We start from the raw sequence: 15,451 nt of genomic DNA, 5'->3' as shown, positions 1-15,451 counted from the left end.
CCAAGACATACGTTTTCTGATCCCTCTCTTTGCTTTATTATTGGCTGCTGCCTAAATGATCTTTTAGGTCATCTGCTTACAGTAATAGGAGGAAATTAAATATTAATAATAGACTATTTCCCTCTAGACTGTTCTTTGTTAACAAAGGACGCAAGTGAAACAAAGCAGGCAAAATTATCAGCTCACCATGCTCTTGGTTTTCAGGTACCTGGAGCACTTGCACTTTCCCTCAGCCCTCCCTGGAGGCCCTTGCACGCCTGCCTGTGTGGACACCATTGCAAGTGCAGAACATGGGCAGGTGTGGAAATGTTTGTTCTATCAAGGGGCTCCACATACCAGGATGACCCTTCCAGGCACCGTTTCAGATTTTATTCAAAATATCATCTGAGCCACTGATGCTATGGCTGCAAAAATGCAAGGCCAAGGATTTTTTGGAAGTACAGACTCTGTCTCCTCTTGGGAAGTGAAGTCTGCTGTAATATAAACCTACAGTGGGGTAACAAGATTTCTGCATAAATTCTCTTGAAATAATCAGTAAAATGAGAGCTCCAGCTTTGTTAAATTTGGTGTAATCCCCTCTTACAAGAAAGCAACTGTTCTCAGGATTTAAAACCTTCCCTTCACGTACTTGTGAAAGGCAGAAGAAATGGCTCTTCAGGGACCTGCACTGTGCCTGAACTTTATTTGTCAGTTTAAAAATGGGAAAGAGGGGCAACAATTCTGTTTTAGATTTCCATCCCTGCTGCAGTCCAGGCCAAGAAAGGAGGCTGTACTCCAGCAACAAGCATGGTGAACCTGGGTGTAAAGTCGTGATTTACCAGACACCCAGACCACTGCATCAGTGACAGCAACCAAAACCACAAAACCATACCCTGCCAACCTGTCCTGTGCCTCTCTTCTCCTCCTGTTTGTGCCCATTAGAAAAAAAAATTAAAAACCAAAACTGCCCCAAAAGCAAAATCCCACTGGACAACAAGCAAAGGTCATGACACAGATGAGCTGGCAGACAGGAATGGATAATCCCAAACCAATATTGCAGCTTTGCCTCCTGCCCTCCAAGTGCTAGAAGTGGATTAATTTCTATTGTGGTAGCGGAAGATCAGAACAGAACACATTTGACCGTATTTTTTTCCTAAGTGGATGTTATAAATGTTTAAAAGCAAGAAAAAAACCTCACAGTAATTATTCCAATTCTAATGGTCACAAAAAGCCAAGAAGGGCGAAACTAAGTAAGGATGAATGACCAGCAGTTAAATTAGCCAGATCAAACAAACAGAAGGGAAAACAGCTCCCCTGTGCTCACCAAAGTCTCACTGGGCAGCAGGCATGATATATTGCCAAAAGACACTGAAACATGTTGGATTTTGAGCAAATTATTTGCACTCAGGACAGCTGATGTTCATTTATCTATGGTGGCACTTCTAAAAATAAAAAAAAAAAAAAAAGAGAGCATTTGGATAGGCTTTCATAAGGCAGACAAGTAAAAAAGCATAATTAAAACCATGTACCATGGCCAGAAACAAGTTACTACTGCCAATATCATCCACAATGTCTCTGAGGAGCCAGTTTTCCTTTCCTGTGTGAGGGAAGAACTCAAAGGCAAACTCTGCCTCCTCACAGCCCTACCAAAACCAGCTGTGTTCACACATGAGGAGCATTTCCTTCAAGGACAAAATAAGAGAAATGAGGAAACAGAATATAAAGAAGAGGTGACCCACTGAGGAATACGGGCAAGGGAAGAATTTACTCTGAAGATATTTATCATATTGCTAATGCATCCGTTCTGGTCTATTTTAAAATAATGGAGTAGACCTCTCTCCAGATGTGACTTTGCTTCTCTTTTCTGTATGAAGTTTGCAGACAGGCAGTTGAGAATTGGGTACATCTGTTAGTTTTCTTGCATTTTTATCCAGTTATTCCCAAACCCTATTTGCCTTCTCTAAGTACAGGTTTTCTCTCCACCATGCCCCATGATCCCTGCTCCTGCTCCCTCGAGCACTGTCCTGCCTGTTTGCATAAGCTCTGATGGTGAAACAAAAACTCACCCTGCTGCAGGGAGAGCTGTTCTAGCAGGTCAACCAACATCCTTCTACAGCAGAAAGAATCTAATTCTTACTGTCTCTCTCTAATGTAACTTAAAATGTTCCCCAGCTGTCCTTCCCTATCCTGAGGAAAGCATTGTACAACACTGTTCATCCCAAAAGCAGGCAAAAGCCACAATAACAAATTTTCTGTCCCCTGAGTTTGTTTCCAACAACTTTCCCTCATCCATTTTGTAGGTTAAACTCTGACTACTAATGTTTATTTGCTCAGTGTCAGCCTCACCATCCTGCCAATGCTTCTGTCAAAGCCTCAAAGCTATTTAAGACATTTTTAGGACTCTGCCACCCTCTGTGAATAAGGAGTTGATGCCCTGATGATGGCCCGAGGCCAAATGTCCTCACTGTCATTCCCTCACCTCTTTGCTGTGACTTGCACCACACTGCTGTCACCCTTGTCAGGTGGCTTGCACTTCCAGCCAGCCACACCAGAGCTACTCAAAGGGAATGTTTTTTTTCCCCCAAGTCCTTGATTATAATCTCATTTATTAAGAACTTTCCAGTGTCACCGTTACTGATCCCAGAGTGTCAGTCTGGGCTGGTGCTCTGAGGACTTTTAAGTCCTTCTGTCATTTCCTCAGCCCCTGTGCTGTGGTCAGAGCACATCTGCTCCAGTGACAGCCCAACACCTCTCACGCTTCCAGCGCCAGCCAGAGCTGCTGGGCTGGGGGGGAGAGCACAGAGCTGCTGGGGAAATGACACAGTCATTTCAGCAGTGACTTCTGTCCTTCTACACCCAAACATCACACTGGAGAACCAGCAGCCATTCATAAATCACTCCAGAAACCATTTTACTGCATTTGCTGGCTGTTCATGAACTGCTGTTCTTGTCCAGAGGGAGCAGAAAGGAGAGGAGAGCAGCTGGCAGGACCCCACTACAGCAGAGATACCTCCACCAGCCTTGGGAAGTGGCCCTTGTGTCCTATGAAAACTTAAGATATTTTACAGTCGCTGCACAACAAGACATCGTAGAAAAGGCCCATCTGTAAAGAAACCTGCACTCATTTCTCAAATGCATGACAACCATGAGCCTCACACTTTGCCAAACAAGGACAAACCAAAACAGACCTCCAAGGCAAATTCCTTAGGGATGGTGACATTTGACTCCAAACACAGAAGATGTTAGTCAAGCAGAGATGGATCCCAGAGAGGTGCTCAGATACCCCAAGCCTTTAGGATGGTTTCTCCCACGTGGACTGTGCCCATCTGTAATCATACATCTGCCTGCTGTAATCATACAGCTGGGCTGAACGATGTTTACATAAAGGAAAATGAAGATTTCCATTCAGGAATGGGGTAGGAAAGTTAACAAGAACCCTAAATGAATCATAATGGTCAAGCAAAGTTTGGATCAACATTTCATAAGACACAGGATGACCTAAAAGAAAGTATTCATGTTTTTTAGGTGTCTGACAAAGTTTTAAAAGGTCTGCTAAAGAGGCCTGCATTTGTGATTATCAGAAACAGTCCCAGATTATCCCCGACTAGGCAGGCACCAGCACAGGTCATTTTTTTGCCCAAATCCAGGCTGCAGAACATTTTACAAATTTTTTTAAACGTCAATGTGCTTCCCCACACATGCTCCAGAAGCTGTAATGGTGCTGGTGCCAGCCCAGGTCAGTCTGATGTGATTTTCCACCATCCCATTGAACCTGGGCACTGATCTGTGGATTGGACGTATGTGGAAACTGTAATTATTCAAATCAATTTCTATCACGTGCCTCTCTTCAGAAGATTTTAATAAAAAGCCGCCTATCTCCTAGGTGTCTTTTATCCAGGGGAATGTTTCCTATGGAAAATCCCAGTCTGTGCCCAAGTGTATGGATCTCATACTGAAACCAAAGTTGTTATTATCACAGAGTATGACATTTAACCACCTACTTCCCTTAAGTCCTTTAAGCTCAACAGCTGATTCATACCAGGATCTGACAATCCTGTTCTTTTGGGGAGAACTCAATAACGAAAATGATAGGGCTGTTTGTAGAGGACTTTCCCAGTACGAGAGGGGGGATTTGCATAAGAGGCCAATATCAGAGAACAGGCAGAGAGGACAGAAACATTTATGCTGCCCTAGTTAGAAAAAATAACGGGGGGAGAAGGGGAGACAAGAAGCAAGAGGAGATACTCGACAGTGCAAACCCAAACCAAAACATCTCCAACAAAGCAAAGCCAGGAGAAAAACAGAGGAGACTCTGAGGTCTGAATACTAAATGAGGAAACTCCTAACAGGGAAAAGCAAAGCTCACCATTCCCGAAGGGACGCATTAAAAGCTTGCGCTGCGCTCCGCTCGGGCGAGGGGCTGCTCTGCCCGGGGGGATGCTCAGACGGGACCCCGCGCCCCGGGCTGGGCTTCGAGAGGCTCCAGCAGCCAAAACCCCCCCGGGAGGAGCGGAACAAGGGCCACGGCGGCAGCTGGGAGCCACAGACACCACGCACGGGGAGCAGGGAATGCCGTATCGCAGCCTGCCGGCAGATAAAACAGCCCCGAGCTGCAAGGAGCAGAATGCCGGAGTGCTTTCCCCGCTGGAACTGGGAGCAATCACAAATGCTAATCAACACACAGGCAGGAGCCCAGCATGTCACCCGTCACGTCTCCAAAGCTCCAGGAAAACCCCCCTTTCCTCTCCTTGTATCAGAGAGGGACAGGAAGATTCCTTCATCCCCTGCATGCCTTTCCCTCCCCCTGTCCCTGGCTCAAATCATCCCCGCAAGAAGTTTCCCTCCCTGCTAACTTCTCCATTGTCTCAGGTGCATTGTTTGCAAATGTTCCCTGAAAATGCTTTGTAAAGTATTCCTTATTCCTTTTTCAAGTCTTTCCACATCCCTGTGTAACACCTGGACTTTATCTTGTTACCTGTCAGATGGTGATAAACCTACTGCATGCAACCCCTGACTTACCATCTAAGATAAATACAATTTGTCTTGTAGCTGTCATTTCTTTTCAAACCCTGCCTTCCACAGCTGCATTTATACTGGTAAGAAAATGACATTATTTGGGCTTGAAATGTGTAACTTTTAAAGAAATAAAAATTTTAAAATCCCAATCAGCAAGAGCCCCAGGACCTAGGTTGAGAAATGAAAGAGATCACACCTTTACTCACTCTCATTTACCAAATACCTGCATTCTGTGAAGTACTTTGAAATACTCTTTGCTGATTTTCTGTGGGTTGCCCACTGTGGTCAGGATGAAGAACGAGCTAGAGCAAAGGAGGTTTAAGCTGGACATCAGGGTATTTCCTGCACACCAGGAAAGTGAGGGGTCTCCACTGCAGGTCTTGAGGAGCAGGATAGAGAAAGATGTCAGGAATGAAAATCCATAGCTGATCCTGCCTTTGGGCAGAGGTCTGCATTAGATGACCTCCAAGTGCCTCCTAAGGATATTTTCCATAATTGAGAATTGTATGTGCCATCTGTCCATTCTGATCTACAGAGATTTACTGCAGAAAAAAAAAAGTGCAATACAACCAATAATTATTCCTGATACAGATGCAACCTTTGTGAAGGGAGAGGCATCTTCTGACTACAGAAGGAACTGAAGCCTTCAGAGGTTAAATCACCTCCTGTGCATCTGCCCAGACCCTCCTGCCCTCCCAAGACAGAATGCTGCCAGTTCTTCACCCCTAACAGTCCAACCCTCAATATTCAGCTACAGAAGCATTTCATTAAGTGGCAGCTTCCTCATCATTTTGGAAATTATTAGAGAGGCAAGGAACTGGTGCTATTTTGTTCAAGCAGCTTCACCATGGCTGCTCAGGTGCACTGTGCAAAACCTGAAGATGGTCCATGAAGCAACCAAACTTTCTGGTCCTAAATACCAAATGTCCTGATAAAGGGGAATAACCCTCCATTGATTTGTGAGGATCTTCTCTGATTCCTTGACACACAGTTCAAGATCTCTTTCCTGGTTTTTACTTCGGAGTCCAACAAAAAAAAAATGTTTAATAGCTCATCTCCATTTTCAGATGGAAATCACACAATAAAGAACAACTTTGGGAGTTAATCACAATCCAGACTGAATGAGAAAATGAACAAGCAGAGCTGGCGTCTGTTTGAGCTGGACACAAACTTTGCAGGACACCAAGAGATGTTGGCAGCAGCTTTTGGATGAAGAACACCTCACTGCCAGCTGTGCAGAACTCAGACTTTCCCCACACTGTGCCTTGTCCCATCTCGTGTGGGCAGAAATGTCAAACCCCAGCGAAGAGCTGAAGCATAGTGAAAATGGTGAGAAATCTGTGAAACCTTAAACATCCTGTACAGATGAGAAATCATAGAGCCATCAGTCAGCCAGGCAGAAAGGAAGTGGTAAAGGGAGAGGCTTTCCTTCAACACAAGATGGAAAAGCAGCCAGGCTCGAAACCAAGGGGGGACCAGACCCTTCTGAGAGACAGGACTGAAAGGAAGAGTAAAGATTCCCTCCAAACCTTCTGCAGAGCTGAGCTTTTCCCAGTGGTTCTTAGGAGAACCCAACCACACGGCTCTACATGAAATCCATCACTGAAGATTAAACCAAAAAGATGAAGAGCTCTCAAAAACTGATTACAGTCAAACGCAATAGCAGCAGCAGCAGCCCTCATGGAAACATCCTATTAAAACACCAGCAAAAACAGAAATGCAAACATGAGAGACCTGGCAGAGCCTTTCCAGCTCAGACCTTCAGTGCCTTTTGCACCCACTGATAGGACAGAGGCTAAATACATCATTATTGGGCCAACATTCCTGGTACAGGGTGATGCTGGTTCTGTTTTTTACGTATAAAAATACACATGGAAAGACACAGATTATATACACACGAAAATTACAAAGGTACCACATGGCCACCATTAAAAAGGAGACTTGCTTGCCTTTTTTTTTTTTTTCACACCCTGCAATAATAGGTCATTTTTATTTTATGTATACACATACATGTTTGCAGTTGGTACCCACATGTTTTCTCTACAAATTCAGAGGTTCACAGCTTTCCTGGTTAATTCAGGATTTAATCCATTTGCCACATTAGACAGGATTTTGTTTCCATAGTTTTTTGTGGTACATGATTACATTTATATTGACTTTTTTATTGAGATTCAAAATAAGGTATTTCCTCCACAGAGATAACTCAATTGAAATATTTCTCACATCCTTGCTGGTTGCTTTATCTAATCTTTTTCTACCTCATTTGGGCAATATATTCCAGAGGTGTCTCTAACTGCAGGGGCTGACCATGCTTTCTCTCTCTGTTAGTTTCCCTCATGCAGAAGAAGGAATTTATCAATTACTCCAGTTCTTGAGTTACATGTGCCTGAGACTTACCAGCCTGATAAGAAACCTGAAAACAAATACATCCAAAGACTGAGTTATCTAATAGTTGGCCATCTGCTTAGGAAAATAATTTTAAGTAGTTACAGCAATTCTATTAACTATTTACCAAGTGAGTCATGTTGTTCTCTTTAAGTTAACCCCTCCTGTCTCTGTGGGCTCAGTGCTCCAGGCAGTTTTGAAGAAGGCGCTCAACCACCTTTCCTCCTTTCAGGCTACAGCAGAGCCTGCAGTCCCCCTGCACCCGAGATCCCCCAAACTCACACTGTCCAGGGCACAAAAGAGCAATAAAGCATCCGTGACTCTTAGACCACACGAATGACCGCGCAGAAAATCTCCTCCCAGGAGCATCCCCAGCGAGGGCACCACGCAGCAGCACCGACACAGCGGGATGGGAAGGCACCTGCTGCCTCCGGCCAGCCCCGGGCAGGGCCAAAACCTGCAGCCACATCCTGCCGGCAGCTCCGGAGACACCCCGCGCCTCCCAGCCCGTCTGTCTGTCTGTCTGTCCTCCTGCTGCCCTCTCCCCCAGCACAGGGGCGCGGGCCCCTCGGGGAGCGGCGGCTCCAGCGCGGGGCACCGGGGCTGAGCGCTCCCGGCCACAGCCAAAGGAGCTCTGCTCGGGAACTTTCAGCTGCTCGCCCGAGATAAGGCAGAGCTGGGGCTTTGGGGGCAAGGAATGGGACAAGATCGCACAGCTTCGAAGCCATCTATTCAGTCCCTGCCCCTTTCCCTTTAACACGACTGTGAAGAGCATAGAAATCTCCTTGAAAGCACTACGGAGAAGTTTGCAGGATGAAAGGTGCTCCTGTGGAATCGCTATTTTATGATTAAGCACAAATATCCGCTGAAGGGCCGGAGGAGGGCTGGGTGCAGGGAGGCAAAGTCCAGCACCTGATGTTTGAGGGAAGACCCGTGGAGCAAACATCTTGGAGCGCGGGGGTGTGTCGAGGGACTGACAGTCGGGAATCGGCACGGCTGAAAAGCACCGGCTCCGCGGGGGAAACACCATCCGAGCCGGGGCACGAGAAAGCGGTAGCAGGGCAAAATCGCCCCTTGAGGCTGGGGGCTCGGCCGCACCGAGAGGGCAGGGGGCGGCCACTTTTCAAATTGGCGGGGCAGGCAGGAGAGGGAGCGGACGCCGCAAGGGAACCCGAGCCGCGCACGGCGGCCGCCGGGGCCGGGGACAGCCGCGCTCGGGATGCCCCAGCGGGACGAGCCCCGCAGCCCGCCCCGGCCGGGAGGTCCCGCTCCGCCCCGGGAGCTGCACCCCGGGCCCCCGCCGCCCCTCCCCGCGGGCCCGCCGGCCTCACCCACCTGGCCTCGGGGCGCTGCTCCGCTCCGGCCGCGCCCGGAGCCGTGCGGCGGTGCCGGCGCTGCCCCGCTCCGCTCCCGCCTCCGCGCAGGACGCGGCTGCCGCGGCTCCCCCTGCAGGGCGGCGCGGGGCGGGCACGGCCCCGGGAGCGGCCCCGGGAGCGGCCCCGGGAGCGGCCCCGGGAGCGGCCCCGGGAGCGGCCCCGGGCCGTGGGGCCGTGGGAACGGCTCCGGCCCCGCTGCCGGCGGGATGGGTGCTCGGCAGCCCCGCAGCTTTACCTGGCGGCCGGACGCGAGCCGGCACCGCGAGGCTCGGTGCCAACACGGACGGGCCGGAGCAGCATCCCCAAGCGGGGCTGGAGGAGAGAGGGCACTTACTTGAGAGTCCTCGCTTGTCGTGAGGGACCTGCAAGTGACAGCAGCGGGCTTTGACTGGGCTGGATCTGCATACAATGAAAGGAGGAAAGAAAGGAGAGGAGAGGAAAGAAGAGAAGGAAAAGGGAAGGGAAAAGGAGAGGGGAGAGGGCAGAGGGGAGGGGAGGAGAGGAGGGCTTTGACACTACATTATTTTAAGCAGCTACTTCTTTCCAGGCTGGAAAACCCACCCAGCGAGTCGAAGCCTGCAGCTGTAGCACACAGGGCCGTGGTGGCACCGGGGGACATCGGGTCAGGCTGCACACACTGAGAAACTTCACTTTCTTCCCAGCTGCCACTGCTACCTACGGAAAGGCGCCCTGTGCATTGCCACTCTGGAAGTGTTTTAAGAGTTCTCTGCAGAGATATTGACTCTTTGTCAGCAGTTGCACATTCCCACCGGGGAGGCGGCCGTGGATCCCCCCAGCACACAGCACATTTCCTGCCGGCGGTGCCCCTGGGGCTGCGCCTGTCCCCAGCCAGCTCCCGCTCCCCCGGAGGACTTGGGGACAGCCATGACTCATCTGGCAGAGATTCTCAAACAGGGAGAGAACCTCTCAAGAATTTCATCCCACTCGTCGTTGTGGGTATCTTCTAAGTTTTTTAACTTCTATTTTTCAAGTTTACCTCTTAGCGAGTAAGTAATCCACGTGTTCCTATTGGGTGGACATTGCAAAGAGGAAGGAGCACCAGCGTGACTCCGCGCTTCCAACAAAGCCAGTGGCAGGTCCCAGCCTGGGACAGACTGATCCAGCTCAGTGGTAGCCAGCCCAGGCCCCTCTGTGCAGGGACTGCCACGGGCTGGGTGTCGTGCAGGGAGGTTTATTCTCGGATTCTCCACTCGGAAAGCATTCCCACATCACCGACACCCAGCACTGCTCTCGCTGCCTTCCCCGGCAGCAGCGGCACCAGCGATGCTTTTACATTTCCTTGGTGAAACAAGACAGTAGGAAAGAAGGAGCAGAACTGGCAGCAGCTCCTTCAGTGCCGACCTCAACATCTATGGGCATCTAAACATTAAAAATTCAGCACTGGCAGCAGCACCTGGCACCTGAACTGCCCTCCCCTTCACTCTTACCCCAGGCTGGTTCATGGGCTGGCTCAGCCACGCAGCTGGGAACTACAGAGCTCAGTGAAGGCTGCTCCAAACACAATGGGAATCCTCTGGGGAGAAAAAAAAAAAAAAAAAGTAATTTTTCCCAGGAAGTTACAGAAAAAGCTGGAGTAATTTACCACACAGTAACATGAAATGATTTTAAGGAACACATACACTGACTAGCCAAGTCAAGAGAAAAAGCAAAAGTGGGAGATGAGAAAATTAGGAGCCTCATGAAAACATGCTGCATAAATGATAGATTTAGAAATGTCACCTGCCTACATGATGTTTACCAGAGCTTTTTAAAAAAATACAGACACTAGGAATGGGATATTGTTCATGTAATGGCCTCACATCTGCCCTGTACAAGAGGTAGTATTGTCCCACTCCTAGCTGATATTCCATGAAATTTTAAGCTGTGCAATTGTTTTTGAACTAGAGGGGCAAGTCAGAATCAGCTGCCAGGCCCTGCTGCATCTGCTTGGTGGTGCTCCTGTCCAGGGCAGTGTTTCCTGTATTGCAGAGGCTGCCTCACTCTTTGGCCCAGATCCTCAAAGCCATCCAAATTACTCTCTCCTACTGAAATCAATGAAAGCTGGAAATCAAAATACTTTTAAGGAGCAGAGATGCAGTTTCTAAATACTGTTTTGTTCCTGAATACATTAAACCCAAAGTTGTTGCAGTCAACCCCCTTTGCTGAACAGCAAGGCTGGTTTATTCCAACCATCCCATCCTCAATATATCACCTTACAAATTTCCCAAGTCACAAATGTTGATCACCACATCTTTCTTTGAAGGTCCCCAGAAATGCATCATTGGGTGTTTATTTTCCCAGTTGTAATTCTTTGATTTTTGCAGCTAACCAATTTTAAGAGTATTTGATGTAGACCACATAAATTTATTTTTAAAATCAAGTCATAGAAGATCCAAAGCAAACATCCAAGTACCTTCACAGGCCTGGCTGATAATGGCTCCCTGACCATCTTGTAAAGCTTCTCAGAAATTACTTTCCCTCCATGGAAGTGTTCTGACACCAGAAGCACCAAACCAGCAGTACCTTCCCTCACTGGCCATTCCAGTTTGGATGGCATATCACATCCCCACTGTCACCTACTGAGTTTATTTGTGCAGCTGGGAACTCTGCAGTGGTTCAAGCTGTTAAAATCAGTATTAACACCTCCCAGAGCAACTGGGCCAGACCCTCCCTGTGTTCTGCATGCTCATTTCTCACTTCTGCACAAGTAACTGTGTTTATAATGAGCAGCTGCTGTTTTATGTCCTATTGAGCAGTTGGATAGGATAACTTCCATTTCTACAATAAGATCTGAATAGATCAGTTACCTTTCTTTTTGAACTAAAAAATGAATTGATTTTCTAGTGCTTCTATGCCATTTTCCCTGTCAAGTTTCAGACTGTTATTCTTGTGCATATTCCATGTGTAGTGTCCTTACCTCTGGGTATTTCTACTTATGCCCTCCCTTACCAGTGGCCAATGACAGTAAATTGACAGTAATGAATACAAACAGCTTTTATTATATTTTGTTTTTTTTATAATAAATGCAGGGGTGGTAGCAGCAGGAGTGCAACTTCCCTTGGTCACTCTGGAGAATAAACCAGCATTACTGTGACTGCTGTGTCCGGGCAGAAGATGAGATGACATGAAGAGACAGGCTGAAACCTCCTGGACACAGAAGAGCTTCCAGCAGCCCCCGCAGCCATGGGAAGGTACTGCCACACGTTCAGAGCTGGCTCGGAGCTGAAAGGAGTCCAGGACTGCAAGGACAGAAATTAAATTTTCCCATTCTCCCATGTGGAGCCAAGAAAGGCTTTCCATTCCTGGAAAGCAGAGCTGCAGTAACATCCTGTTCAAAGTCCTGAGTTTTGGGCAGCTGAAAAGTAGTGATAAGAGTATTTGCACTCCTCACACTCAGCAATTCAGCTCAAGTAGTAAACTCTGGAAAGCCTGTGCAGAACAACCCTTGAAATGCTTCCTTCAAAAAGGTGAGAGCAAAGTAGATCAAAACCTCATGCTTGAGACCTGTTGTGAAACTCACCTTTCTCTTTGCTGACACCTTGGGCACGTCAGGGACACCCCTGGCACATGAAACAGGCTCATAACCAAACACAGCCTGCCACCCTGGGAAGAAAATTATCATACCCAGGTACTGAGGCTTCCATGTGCAGGACTGAAAATGATCACTGTGCCTAGGACAGAGTCTGGAAGAATTAATCATATTTTAAACAGAAAAAATATTTCTGTCTTTACAAAGAGATTAATGCTTTATTGGTATTGAGGCTCTTCTCTATTATGCATATTTTCTTTCCAACCAGACTGAATTATTAAATATGTGCAAAATTACATTTAAGGGATGCATATTTTGCCAAGAACATCAAAGTGAGTGTTGCATTAGCACACGTGTTCAATGTTGTTAAACAGGATGTTAAAAATGTTGTGTTCTAACCTGAACACATCCCATTCCCACAAATACTGCCTGAATCTCCTCAAAAGCAGTGAAGGGCACCTGTGTTTAAAAGAAGGGATAAGGGCACAGTTACTCCAGGTCCTTTGGATACACCAGTAAATCCTTCGACATTAAAGACAGAGACATATATATAAATACAAATCTGTATGTGTGTTTGTATATATGTGAATATTTCACTCACATTGTTCAACATTAAATATTAAATTTTTAAATCAACACCAGGAAATTTTGATTTTTCTGAAATGCTTTTGTTAAGGGACATGCAGAATTGTGCTGGCAATGTCCATGGCTAAAATCACAATGCAGGACACTCCCGTGTCAGAGACTGAAGCCTTTCAGCACAAACTGTTCAATTCCAGCACAGGAGGAGTTCAGCTTTAACCAAAGGCTTAAGAAGATGAAGTCAAGGTAAGATTTTCCCTCAGAGGGTAATGCAAACCATGCCCCCAGCACAGTCTGAATCCAGTCTGGGTCAGGAAGGAAGGAAGGATTTTCAGTAATTTCTTGTCAGGAGTCGACCACTCTCCGTAAAAGGCACTGCCCAAACAAGACTCTGGCTTTATTTCTCTCAATGCTATTCAGCATGACAGACTATGAGATGGAATTCAATCTAAATTTAAGCACTCTCTGTAAACTATTAATAGAAGAAAAACTGGTAGCATGAATCATCATGTGGGAGCTGCAGAGCAACAGCTAAAATATAACTTACCTTTACACAATAAATGAAGTGTTGGAGTTGAAAGGCCCAGCAGAAGTCACTTGACTCTTCTTCACTTGAACTATTATAATTTCATTGTGAGGAGCAATGAGAGGGCAACTCTTATTTAACTTGACAAAATACACATTGTGTATAAAACCCAGCTTTGTCACAACACAAATTGGAGACAAAAAGTAGCTGCTGACCCTGTTCCCCACCACTCCCTGCTAGGGAATAGCATCTGCTGGAAATGTTGGTGCAAAATGACACAACTTCAGAGCTTTATGGAGTTGAGCTCATGTTTTAGCACCCCATTTCAATGCCAGCTGGACCTCTGGCCAAGAGTAGAACGGCACCAAACCTTCCTTTTACGATTTGTCTCTGCCCAGACCCAAGTCCAGCTGTATTAATTTTGTGGGGGTGTTTTGCAGCTCCTGAATTGCAAAGCTGACAATGCAAAGCTGTGATTTTGCAGGGACAGCCCCGGCTGTGCCCTGGTGCAGCCCATGGACTCTGAGTGTGGCCCCACGGAGACACAGCCTGAACTCAACACGGTGGCATTCTGGTGCTCTGTGGGATATTTATTTTTGAAAAATATGATATTGTCAACAGCTCAGTGAAGTTGTCTCCAGACTGTTATGTCTCCTTCTCAAGTTTCTTTCATTTTTAAGAGCTTAACTTTTGGGCTTCTGGCGTGAGGAAAGAGCCTAAAATGGTTTAAGAAAAGGACATAAACAAGGGAGTGAGCTATGCACAGCACTGCAGAGAAACACAAATAGTGCCCCACACTATAGAATCAATGCAGATGGCTAAAAATGTGATGAGACCATCCCTGTGTCCAACCCTATTTTCAAAATGAGATTAAGAAGGTTCCAAAGAATGGAAAACCTTGAAGGATAAAAACCATTTAATAAAAATCGACATTGTATTTTTCAAATAGGGCATTTCATATACGGGAATTCAGTTCTACAAAAAGGGTTAAACAATGGTGACACAGAGAAAATAGCAGACAGATGCTAATAAAAACCTTAACCTGGATTAGAATTGGTGGCACCAGTCCCTCATCTGCTTCTTTAAAAATTTATAGACTTTTTTTTTTTTTTCTGAACAAAGACTTGCATGGGGGAAGTTTCAAATCAACTCTTGTAATAGAAATGAAACTAATAAAAATATTTAATTTGACATAAATGCTCTTCTAATCTTGAACAGAGACACTAATTAGCCAATTTGCCTATTCAAGGTATTGGGCTGCAGGACCAAGCAGGAATTCATAGAAAAGGTACTGGAGCTTCCTCAGTGCCATCTCAACTTTCCGAGCAAATGCAAAGGAGAATTCACTCAACCTTAAATCCTGAGGATGGAAAAGAAAACCAGTTTGAGTTATGTGAACATCTGAACATGAAATGCTGGGCTCAAGGAGAGACAGAGCTGGAAAAACAACACAGGGAGCTGAGAGGGGCACAGAACTCAGCTCCCTTTTTGATCTTTTTTTAAGTTCTACCAGTAGCTGCTGGCTGTGAAGAGCTTCCCAGTTAAGAAGTTAAGAAAAGAGTTAAGTTTCAGTGCTAAGGGTCTCCTGTAAAATAATTCTGTGTGGCAATAATGCACATCTTCGTGAGCCTCTCTGATCTCTGCCCTTGGTAGGACTCTGTGACAGACACGATTTAATCCAAGTCTCTTCTGACAATCAAAGCAATTGTGAAACCCCTCAGCACAATTTCAGCACAGGTTCTGTATTGCTAACTTAGTTCCTCCACAGAATTTAACTGCAGAAAAAACATGACTCCAATATCAGCTTTTGTAATTTAATACAATGGAATATTATATTGCTGTTGCTTCTGAGGTATTTATTTTACTATTCCATATAGCTGCAGCTTTTTGTTACAGTAAGATCTTAAAAATTAATGAACCAATTTTATTATATTCTACTTAGACATGCTCATGGAGCTGGTTTCACATTTTAAACAAAATTTTTTAGTGACAGCTTGAAAGGCAATCCATGAAAATACTCTGGTGAGAGAGTATGACTTCAGTGGATTTACTCAAATG

The 15,451-nt window shown here is 46.2% G+C and overlaps 1 protein-coding gene and 1 long non-coding RNA gene across 5 annotated transcripts in view; one reads left to right on the top strand and one right to left on the bottom strand.

Moving 5' to 3' along the window:
* The window catches only part of LOC111936633 (uncharacterized), a 51,631-nt gene extending 38,705 nt beyond the window's left edge, over positions 1-12,926 (top strand). Inside the window, exon 5 of the long non-coding RNA XR_015277713.1 lies at positions 9,304-12,926. This is a non-coding gene — a long non-coding RNA (uncharacterized LOC111936633). The remainder of the gene's footprint in view (positions 1-9,303) is intronic.
* SPECC1L (sperm antigen with calponin homology and coiled-coil domains 1 like) overlaps positions 11,726-15,451 on the bottom strand; it is a 67,499-nt gene continuing 63,773 nt past the window's right edge. For 2 of the 4 annotated variants that reach the window (XM_086855706.1, XM_086855707.1), the window contains exon 16: positions 11,726-14,753. In XM_086855706.1, coding sequence (XP_086711832.1) covers positions 14,634-14,753 — 120 coding nt within the window. In that variant the 3' untranslated portion in view covers positions 11,726-14,633. The remainder of the gene's footprint in view (positions 14,754-15,451) is intronic. The other 2 variants (XM_086855703.1, XM_086855704.1) reach the window with 1 other exon arrangement.

Source organism: Cyanistes caeruleus, chromosome 18 (genome assembly GCF_971803275.1).
Source record: "Cyanistes caeruleus chromosome 18, bCyaCae1.hap1.1, whole genome shotgun sequence".
NCBI lineage: Eukaryota > Metazoa > Chordata > Aves > Passeriformes > Paridae > Cyanistes > Cyanistes caeruleus.
Note: the sequence above shows the minus strand (reverse complement) of the source record. Positions and strands in the feature narration are given on the sequence as shown.